The sequence below is a fragment of the Xenopus tropicalis genome, chromosome 7, assembly GCF_000004195.4.
Source record: "Xenopus tropicalis strain Nigerian chromosome 7, UCB_Xtro_10.0, whole genome shotgun sequence".
Lineage (NCBI taxonomy): Eukaryota > Metazoa > Chordata > Amphibia > Anura > Pipidae > Xenopus > Xenopus tropicalis.
The window spans coordinates 133159407-133170500 of record NC_030683.2 but is presented as its reverse complement, the minus strand read 5'-3'; the positions used below and the strand labels follow the sequence as shown (position 1 = coordinate 133170500).

The 11094-nt window shown below is 52.5% G+C and overlaps 1 protein-coding gene across 1 annotated transcript in view; it reads right to left on the bottom strand.

Moving 5' to 3' along the window:
* arhgef19 (Rho guanine nucleotide exchange factor 19) overlaps window positions 1–11094 on the bottom strand; it is a 44827-nt gene that overhangs the window by 30252 nt on the left and 3481 nt on the right. Inside the window, exons 2-3 of the mRNA XM_031905835.1 lie at window positions 2896–3380; window positions 1–136 (exon numbers count right to left, since the gene is read on the bottom strand). The exon at window positions 1–136 is cut by the window's left edge and continues 167 nt beyond it. Coding sequence (XP_031761695.1) covers window positions 1–136; window positions 2896–3380 — 621 coding nt within the window. The remainder of the gene's footprint in view (window positions 137–2895; window positions 3381–11094) is intronic.

Here is an 11094-nt window from a genome sequence, read left to right as displayed (position 1 = left end):
ACTGCCTCCAGGGGGGGCTCTTTCACTTCTGCTACGGGGGGTTCTGGGCTCTCTGCCTCCTCAAACACCGAGTCTTCTTCCACTGACGGACTGGGGCAGAGGGCGGAGTCTGGGAGGTACAGGCGGATCTTACGCCCTGGGGGGGGGAAAGGAAGCAGAATTATTGCTGGGGGGAAATTGTATTCACTTACCCAGGGGGAGGTACCTGTCTGACCATGGGAAAGAGAGCAGCCCAGGAGCAGGAAGTACAGAGAATCAGAGCTCTGTACCTGGGTAAGTACTGGGGGGAGATTGGATTCACTTACCCAGGGGGGGGGGTTCCTGTCTGACCATGGGAAAGAGAGCAGCCCAGGAGCAGGAAGTACAGGGAATCAGAGCTCGGTACCTGGGTAAGTACTGGGGGGAGATTGGATTCACTTACCCAGGGGGAGGTTCCTGCCTGACCATGGGAAAGAGAGCAGCCCAGGAGCAGGAAGTACAGAGAATCAGAGCTCTGTACCTGGGTAAGTACTGGGGGGAGATTGGATTCACTTACCCAGGGGGAGGTTCCTGCCTGACCATGGGAAAGAGAGCAGCCCAGGAGCAGGAAGTACAGAGAATCAGAGCTCTGTACCTGGGTAAGTACTGGGGGGAGATTGGATTCACTTACCCAGGGGGGGGGGTTCCTGCCTGACCATGGGAAAGAGAGCAGCCCAGGAGCAGGAAGTACAGAGAATCAGAGCTCTGTACCTGGGTAAGTACTGGGGGGAGATTGGATTCACTTACCCAGGGGGAGGTTCCTGCCTGACCATGGGAAAGAGAGCAGCCCAGGGGCAGGAAGTACAGAGAATCAGAGCTCTGTACCTGGGTAAGTACTGGGGGGAGATTGGATTCACTTACCCAGGGGGAGGTTCCTGCCTGACCATGGGAAAGAGAGCAGCCCAGGAGCAGGAAGTACAGAGAATCAGAGCTCTGTACCTGGGTAAGTACTGGGGGTGATTGGATTCACTTACCCAGGGGGAGGTTCCTGCCTGACCATGGGAAAGAGAGCAGCCCAGGAGCAGGAAGTACAGAGAATCAGAGCTCTGTACCTGGGTAAGTACTGGGGGTGATTGGATTCACTTACCCAGGGGGAGGTTCCTGCCTGACCATGGGAAAGAGAGCAGCCCAGGAGCAGGAAGTACAGAGAATCAGAGCTCTGTACCTGGGTAAGTACTGGGGGGAGATTGGATTCACTTACCCAGGGGGAGGTTCCTGCCTGACCATGGGAAAGAGAGCAGCCCAGGAGCAGGAAGTACAGGGAATCAGAGATCGGTACCTGGGTAAGTACTGGGGGGAGATTGGATTCACTTACCCAGGGGGAGGTTCCTGCCTGACCATGGGAAAGAGAGCAGCCCAGGGGCAGGAAGTACAGAGAATCAGAGCTCTGTACCTGGGTAAGTACTGGGGGGAGATTGGATTCACTTACCCAGGGGGAGGTTCCTGCCTGACCATGGGAAAGAGAGCAGCCCAGGAGCAGGAAGTACAGAGAATCAGAGCTCTGTACCTGGGTAAGTACTGGGGGTGATTGGATTCACTTACCCAGGGGGGGGGGTTCCTGCCTGACCATGGGAAAGAGAGCAGCCCAGGAGCAGGAAGTACAGGGAATCAGAGCTCTGTACCTGGGTAAGTACTGGGGGGAGATTGGATTCACTTACCCAGGGGGAGGTTCCTGCCTGACCATGGGAAAGAGAGCAGCCCAGGAGCAGGAAGTACAGGGAATCAGAGCTCTGTACCTGGGTAAGTACTGGGGGGAGATTGGATTCACTTACCCAGGGGGAGGTTCCTGCCTGACCATGGGAAAGAGAGCAGCCCAGGGGCAGGAAGTACAGAGAATCAGAGCTCTGTACCTGGGTAAGTACTGGGGGGAGATTGGATTCACTTACCCAGGGGGAGGTTCCTGCCTGACCATGGGAAAGAGAGCAGCCCAGGAGCAGGAAGTACAGAGAATCAGAGCTCTGTACCTGGGTAAGTACTGGGGGGAGATTGGATTCACTTACCCAGGGGGAGGTTCCTGTCTGACCATGGGAAAGAGAGCAGCCCAGGAGCAGGAAGTACAGAGAATCAGAGCTCTGTACCTGGGTAAGTACTGGGGGTGATTGGATTCACTTACCCAGGGGGAGGTTCCTGCCTGACCATGGGAAAGAGAGCAGCCCAGGAGCAGGAAGTACAGAGAATCAGAGCTCGGTACCTGGGTAAGTACTGGGGGAGATTGGATTCACTTACCCAGGGGGAGGTTCCTGCCTGACCATGGGAAAGAGAGCAGCCCAGGAGCAGGAAGTACAGAGAATCAGAGCTCTGTACCTGGGTAAGTACTGGGGGGAGATTGGATTCACTTACCCAGGGGGAGGTTCCTGCCTGACCATGGGAAAGAGAGCAGCCCAGGAGCAGGAAGTACAGGGAATCAGAGCTCTGTACCTGGGTAAGTACTGGGGGGAGATTGGATTTACTTACCCAGGGGGGGAGGTTCCTGCCTGACCATGGGAAAGAGAGCAGCCCAGGAGCAGGAAGTACAGAGAATCAGAGCTCTGTACCTGGGTAAGTACTGGGGGGAGATTGGATTCACTTACCCAGGGGGAGGTTCTTGCCTGACCATGGGAAAGAGAGCAGCCCAGGAGCAGGAAGTACAGGGAATCAGAGCTCTGTACCTGGGTAAGTACTGGGGGGAGATTGGATTCACTTACCCAGGGGGAGGTTCTTGCCTGACCATGGGAAAGAGAGCAGCCCAGGAGCAGGAAGTACAGGGAATCAGAGCTCGGTACCTGGGTAAGTACAATTTCCAGGCTGGGGGTGCTAGTGGGGTAATGCAAATGGGCCTAAAGCTAAAGAAATACTGGGGTGCCCCTGATGGTACCACTAGGAACCCCGCGCACTTACAGGCTGATTTCCCTCTGTCGGATCCCGGGCCGGTGCCGGAGAGCAGGTGGGGGCTTTCGGGGAGGTAGGACAATGAAGATCTCAGGGGGTCCCCCTCACTTTCAGTGCTGCTGTTCCTTCTCTTCACCTCTGGGATGAAGCCCGGCGGCTGCTGCTCCCTGGTTCCTACCGGGGTCTCCTGTATCCGCTCCTCTCCCAACTGCTCAATCCTCATTATCCACTGGTCCTGGAGCTGATCCGCCACCCCCGAGATATTGGGGCTCAAGGGACTTTGCACCGTCCTGTAAGTCAGGTTGGGGACCCCCCCAAAAGCCAAGCTCTCCTGCTGGTAAACTGCTATGTGCCTCATTACGCTGTGCCTCTCTGTCACGGGGGGCTCCGCTAGGCCGGGCACCATTCTGCCCTCACACTGCAGGGGGGTCCGATGTGGCTGGAAGTCCAGAACAGCTTGATAGTCCATAACCAGACTGTTAGGGAGACCAGGCCTGGAACGGAGCAGAGAGTTCTGTTATTTATACTGCCCCCCTAAATATTGGTACCCCTGGAACTATACTGTTACCCCAATGTTTCTATATATCTGTAACCTTGTTATGGGCTAAGGGGGCCCAGCCTGAAGGCCAGTTAGGGGGGGATTTGGGGTGAGTGCTTATTTGTGCCCTGGGTACCCCTGGAACTATAGCGGGGTGACTGTTACCCCAATGTTTCTATATATCTGTATCCTTGTTATGGGCTAAGGGGGCCCAGCCTGAAGGCCAGTTAGGGGGGGATTTGGGGTGAGTGCTTATTTGTGCCCTGGGTACCCCTGGAACTATAGCGGGGTGACTGTTACCCCAATGTTTCTATATATCTGTAACCTTGTTATGGGCTAAGGGGGCCCAGCCTGAAGGCCAGTTAGGGGGGGATTTGGGGTGAGTGCTTATTTGTGCCCTGGGTACCCCTGGAACTATAGCGGGGTGACTGTTACCCCAATGTTTCTATATATCTGTAACCTTGTTATGGGCTAAGGGGGCCCAGCCTGAAGGCCAGTTAGGGGGGATTTGGGGTGCTTATTTGTGCCCTGGGTACCCCTGGAACTATAGCAGGGTGACTGTTACCCAAATGTTTCTATATATCTGTAACCTTGTTATGGGCTAAGGGGGCCCAGCCTGAAGGCCAGTTAGGGGGGGATTTGGGGTGAGTGCTTATTTGTGCCCTGGGTACCCCTGGAACTATAGCAGGGTGACTGTTACCCCAATGTTTCTATATATCTGTAACCTTGTTATGGGCTAAGGGGGCTCAGCCTGAAGGCCAGTTAGGGGGGATTTGGGGTGAGTGCTTATTTGTGCCCTGGGTACCCCTGGAACTATAGCGGGGTGACTGTTACCCCAATGTTTCTATATATCTGTAACCTTGTTATGGGCTAAGGGGGCCCAGCCTGAAGGCCAGTTAGGGGGGGATTTGGGGTGCTTATTTGTGCCCTGGGTACCCCTGGAACTATAGCGGGGTGACTGTTACCCCAATGTTTCTATATATCTGTAACCTTGTTATGGGCTAAGGGGGCCCAGCCTGAAGGCCAGTTAGGGGGGGATTTGGGGTGAGTGCTTATTTGTGCCCTGGGTACCCCTGGAACTATAGCAGGGTGACTGTTACCCCAATGTTTCTATATATCTGTAACCTTGTTATGGGCTAAGGGGGCCCAGCCTGAAGGCCAGTTAGGGGGGGATTTGGGGTGAGTGCTTATTTGTGCCCTGGGTACCCCTGGAACTATAGCGGGGTGACTGTTACCCAAATGTTTCTATATATCTGTAACCTTGTTATGGGCTAAGGGGGCCCAGCCTGAAGGCCAGTTAGGGGGGGATTTGGGGTGAGTGCTTATTTGTGCCCTGGGTACCCCTGGAACTATAGCGGGGTGACTGTTACCCCAATGTTTCTATATATCTGTAACCTTGTTATGGGCTAAGGGGGCCCAGCCTGAAGGCCAGTTAGGGGGGGATTTGGGGTGAGTGCTTATTTGTGCCCTGGGTACCCCTGGAACTATAGCGGGGTGACTGTTACCCCAATGTTTCTATATATCTGTAACCTTGTTATGGGCTAAGGGGGCCCAGCCTGAAGGCCAGTTAGGGGGGGATTTGGGGTGAGTGCTTATTTGTGCCCTGGGTACCCCTGGAACTATAGCGGGGTGACTGTTACCCAAATGTTTCTATATATCTGTAACCTTGTTATGGGCTAAGGGGGCCCAGCCTGAAGGCCAGTTAGGGGGGGATTTGGGGTGAGTGCTTATTTGTGCCCTGGGTACCCCTGGAACTATAGCGGGGTGACTGTTACCCCAATGTTTCTATATATCTGTAACCTTGTTATGGGCTAAGGGGGCCCAGCCTGAAGGCCAGTTAGGGGGGGATTTGGGGTGAGTGCTTATTTGTGCCCTGGGTACCCCTGGAACTATAGCGGGGTGACTGTTACCCCAATGTTTCTATATATCTGTAACCTTGTTATGGGCTAAGGGGGCCCAGCCTGAAGGCCAGTTAGGGGGGGATTTGGGGTGAGTGCTTATTTGTGCCCTGGGTACCCCTGGAACTATAGCGGGGTGACTGTTACCCCAATGTTTCTATATATCTGTAACCTTGTTATGGGCTAAGGGGGCCCAGCCTGAAGGCCAGTTAGGGGGGGATTTGGGGTGAGTGCTTATTTGTGCCCTGGGTACCCCTGGAACTATAGCAGGGTGACTGGGAGCAGCATGGGGGGGTGCAGCAGTATGGGGGTGGGGGTGTAGCAGCATGGGGGGGTGCAGTAGGAGCCCCCTGTACCTGGGGGCTCCTGGGCTGAGGGTACAGACATGGCTGACACAATACGGCACATTTCCAAGGGGTTTGTTTCCCCTGCTCTTGCTGATCTTGCTGCTGCAGGAAAGGCTGTGATGCCCCCACATACCAGCAGGCAGCGCTACACACCTGGGAGCCCCCCTACATCCCTGGGGCCCAGTTAGTTTGTGCCGGGGCCACAGGCGGAATAAGAGGCCCCAATGGGCAGAACTAGAGAACATACAGAACTACAGCTTTTATTCAGCAACTCCCAGAATCCTTTGTGCATGTATGGCTAACTAAGGGTTACTTACTTCCCCCATCCAACAACTGCCCCACTTGGGGTAAGTACAGACAAGCCCACACAGCACAATGGCAGCTTCCTCACCGTGGTTTATAAATACAAATACACAGTATAACATTAATAACATTTTCTTTTAAATATCGGAGTGGGGGTATCATTGGGGCAATTACCCCCCCTACCTCTGCGGAATTTCCCTTCCGCCCCTCCCCTGCGGCTCTTCAGTTTGCGGCCTCTCCGCCTATGAATGACAGCTGTATCTACCTGTCAGAGCCTGGCGTGCTGGCCCCGCCTCTCCTGCGGCCATATTGGTTACTGTGTGTATCAATGTTCAGGGGGCAGAATGTGCTCAGATACCTGGGGCAACCCCTGCGGTAGGTATTAGGAAAGGGAGGGCCCTGTGGGAGGGAAATGTTTACTTGCTTGTTACTCCCTGTTCTACTCCCTGTAGGTCTCTCCCCTCCCCACTTGAAATGATTTCCTTGGGAGAAGTGGGTTTCCCCTAATACCCCCCCCCCCCCATGTTCTGGAGAATGTGGCCCTTAGACTGTAAGTGGCCCTATATAGATGTGAGTGAGTCACTCTGTGTTCCCCATGGGGCTAGCCATATTCTTCATTTCCCAGGGTGCCGCAGCCATGTGACCTGTGCTCTGATAAACTTCAGTCTCACTTTACTGCTGCGCTGCAAGTTGGAGTGATATCCCCCCCCCTCCCCCCCAGCAGCCGATCAGCAGAACAATGGGAAGGGAGCAAGATAGCAGCTCCCAGTAGGTATCAGAATAGCACTCAATAGTAAGAAATCCAAGTCCGGCTTGGGACTCCTCCAGTTACATGGGAGTAGGAGAAACAATAGGTTAGCTGAAAGCAGTTCTAATGTGTAGCGTTGGGGCGACTGTACCTCAGCACTATGGCTGCTTGTGCCCAGGTACCCACAGTATGTACCAGTCCTGCTGTAGTTGTTGGGAGAATGGAAATGGTGCCCCTAGTGGTGCAAATGATATATAGCATGTGAGTGTCTTACTGCTCATCCCTTTCTTTATGCAGATAGAAGGCCTTCCTGCGGGTGCAGCTGTGACTCCCCGGCGCCTCCTCCTGGTCAGGTATTAATGCTCTGTATTGTAACTGTTACAGTGAATTTGGCAGCTTATCTGCCTGTGTATGGGCACCCCCGACGGGCTTACCCGGGCAGATATCAGTCGGGCAGGTTTGCTTTTCCCGTCGGATTGGGGGCCGCATCACCTCATTGGATTAGAAAGGGAATTGGCCCAACATCACTGAGCATAATGTGTATGGCCACCTTTAGACTTGATTATAGGGGAGCTGTCGCCCCAAGGAATAATTCCAAGTTGTGCCAGTCGGGCAAAATAACTGTTACTGACTCTGTAGAAACGATAGGAACCTGTTTGCCTTCAGTCTGGGGCAGTTAGAGAGGAGGGAGGGGAACAAATGGGGGCAGTTCCATGCAGGAAGTGCAGAATGGGAAGGAAGTGCCTGAGGCACGGAGGCGGGGCAGGCTATATATGATTGACAGCTGAGATAACCAAATCCCTTTATCACAGGTAGGGGGGGTTTCATTAAAAAAAATGAGGCAGTTTTATGTGCGGGTGCTAGTTCCCCTTTAAATTTATCCCATGTGATTTATTTCCTGGCATTCTGCAGTGCACTAGTGCTGTTACCCATAGCAACCACGCAGTCCCTTGCTGTCTCCCCTGAGCAACATGAGTGCAATGCATAGGGCTTGTGCTGAAACATACTATTCTGAGACAATTTGCAATTGGTCTTTATTTTTATTTTATTTGCAGTTTATGACTTATTTAGCTTCTTGCTCAGCAGCTCTCCAGTTTGGAATTTCAGCAGCTATCTGGTTGCTAGGTTCTCCATTTAACCTAGCAACCAGACAGCGGTTTGAAAGAGGGACCGAAATATGAAAAGAGGAGGGGCCTAAAGAGAGGGATAAGGAATAAAAAGTAACAATAACAATAAAACTGGAGCCTCACAGAGCAATAGGGTTTGGCTGCCGGGGTCAGTGACCCCCATTTGGAAGCTGCAAAGAGTCAGAAGGCAAATAATTCAAAAACTATAAGAAATAAATAATGCCGACCAATTGAAAACTTGCTAAACACGAACAGTTAACCTGAAGGTGACCCGCCCCTTTAAAAAAGAGTTAATAAACATGTAGGAAACTCCTCCGAGTCTGGCCCTGGGGAGGTATGTAATTGGTTCCCACTGCATGACAGACTCCTGCTTACAAAGCAGTCACAACAAATGGTGAATGGTTTTATAGTTTATTTCCAGTCATGGAGGGGCTTTAGTTTCATGGTTAATATCCCCAGGGAACAGATTAGTAAGGCTGAGCACGGCAGGGGGAGACAAGGGGGGATAGGCCTGATGGGTTTTGGGGTGTCACAGGCGCACTCACCCTTATTATTGGGAGCAGCCCACGGGGGAGGGGAACAGGAAGCTGCTTTGGGGGGGGGTTATATTGTAGCAGCGGCAGAGGCGGGTCGGTGTAGATCAGTGACTAATGGCGCCATTACTGCTACAATAAACTGATTCACTTTGGGTTCATGACCCATATATAAGATTTATTATTCAGGAATCATGGGAAACCAGCGGGTTTATGGTTATTATTGTGTGTCCAGTGTGATAGATAAGGGGGGGTAATAAAACTTATCATCTCTCTAAGGGACCCACCCCATCCACTTATTATTGTAATGTAGGAACAATCACAGAGGCACAAAGCTGAGTTATACAGGGATAATGTACCCCCTACTGTAAATGATAAGGATATTAGCAGTCACTGAGGGGTTCTGTGCCCCCCATATAAAGGCACAAGGCTGCAGGCTGAGTTATACAGGGAACTCTGAGTATCACTCATGTATTATAAGGGATACTGTACCCCCTACTGTAAATGATAAGGATATTAGCAGTCACTGAGGGGTTCTGTGCCCCCCATATAAAGGCACAAGGCTGCAGGCTGAGTTATACAGGGAACTCTGAGTATCACTCATGTATTATAAGGGATAATGTACCCCCTACTGTAAATGATAAGGATATTAGCAGTCACTGAGGGGTTCTGTGCCCCCCATATAAAGGCACAAGGCTGCAGGCTGAGTTATACAGGGAACTCTGAGTATCACTCATGTATTATAAGGGATAATGTACCCCCTACTGTAAATGATAAGGATATTAGCAGTCACTGAGGGGTTCTGTGCCCCCCCATATAAAGGCACAAGGCTGCAGGCTGAGTTATACAGGGAACTCTGAGTATCACTCATGTATTATAAGGGATAATGTACCCCCTACTGTAAATGATAAGGATATTAGCAGTCACTGAGGGGTTCTGTGCCCCCCATATAAAGGCACAAGGCTGCAGGCTGAGTTATACAGGGAACTCTGAGTATCACTCATGTATTATAAGGGATAATGTACCCCCTACTGTAAATGATAAGGATATTAGCAGTCACTGAGGGGTTCTGTGCCCCCCATATAAAGGCACAAGGCTGCAGGCTGAGTTATACAGGGAACTCTGAGTATCACTCATGTATTATAAGGGATAATGTACCCCCTACTGTAAATGATAAGGATATTAGCAGTCACTGAGGGGTTCTGTGCCCCCCATATAAAGGCACAAGGCTGCAGGCTGAGTTATACAGGGAACTCTGAGTATCACTCATGTATTATAAGGGATAATGTACCCCCTACTGTAAATGATAAGGATATTAGCAGTCACTGAGGGGTTCTGTGCCCATATAAAGGCACAAGGCTGCAGGCTGAGTTATACAGGGAACTCTGAGTATCACTCATGTATTATAAGGGATAATGTACCCCCTACTGTAAATGATAAGGATATTAGCAGTCACTGAGGGGTTCTGTGCCCCCCATATAAAGGCACAAAGGGGGGGGGAGAGGAATGGGGCTGCGCCAGTCACATGTACTGAAATCTTTCCCTGGAAATGAGCCCCCTCCCGTCTCCCCCAGCTGAGCACTCACAACAGCCAATCACTGCTTCTCATCCCTAGATGTGGGTTCGGTGGCCCCGGCCGGGGCTCCTGTGAGGAAGGTACTGGCCGGATTCTCATTTCTCTGCACTGACAGGTAAATGCCCCCGGGGCTATGTCTGGTACTGGTCAGATTGGGGCTGCTGGGAAGGGTGGGTGTTTGGTTGGTGGGGGGGGGGGGGGGATCAAAGTAACTGTGACAGATGATGAGCAAGAGAAAAGCCACCTGCCCCAGGGTCTGCTAATACCCCTAGGATTAACCCCCCTTTGTACATCTCCGCCTACACCAGCCTGACAGTGGCACAGGCCCCGGCCATATTGCCTCCTGCCCAGGGCTGCGGGCATCGACACACTTTGTACCATGGGGGGGGCACATAGTATTGCCCAGTCACAGTGGCACAGACCCCAGCATGGCGATGCCATATTGCCTCCTGCCCAGGGCTGCGGGCATCGACACACTTTGTACCCTGGGGGGGGCACATAGTATTGCCCAGTCACAGTGGCACAGACCCCAGCATGGCGATGCCATATTGCCTCCTGCCCAGGGCTGCGGGCATTGGCACACTTTGTACCATGGGGGGGGGGCACATAGTATTGCCCAGTCACAGTGGCACAGACCCCAGCATGGCGATGCCATATTGCCTCCTGCCCAGGGCTGCGGGCATCGACACACTTTGTTCCCTAATGGCCTGGGGGGGCACATAGTATTGCCCAGTCACAGTGGCACCATAATAAGGGGGCGGGGGTAGCACCTCAGTGCTATATAAATACTGAATAAGACTCTGCTCCCTGCACCCAAACCTGTAGCTGCCACTCTTGGTACATTCCAACTGTCCGGAGCAATAAATGCAACTGAACATTGGTATCATTGGGCACAGAAGCTGCATACACAGACTGGCACCCATAGGGCCCAAGGGTACAGCGCTACATACACAGACTGGCACCCATAGGGCCCAAGGGTACAGCGCTACATACACAGACTGGCACCCATAGGGCCCAAGGGTACAGCGCTACATACACAGACTGGCACCCATAGGGCCCAAGGGTACAGCGCTACATACACAGACTGGCACCCATAGGGCCCAAGGGTACAGCGCTACATACACAGACTGGCACCCAT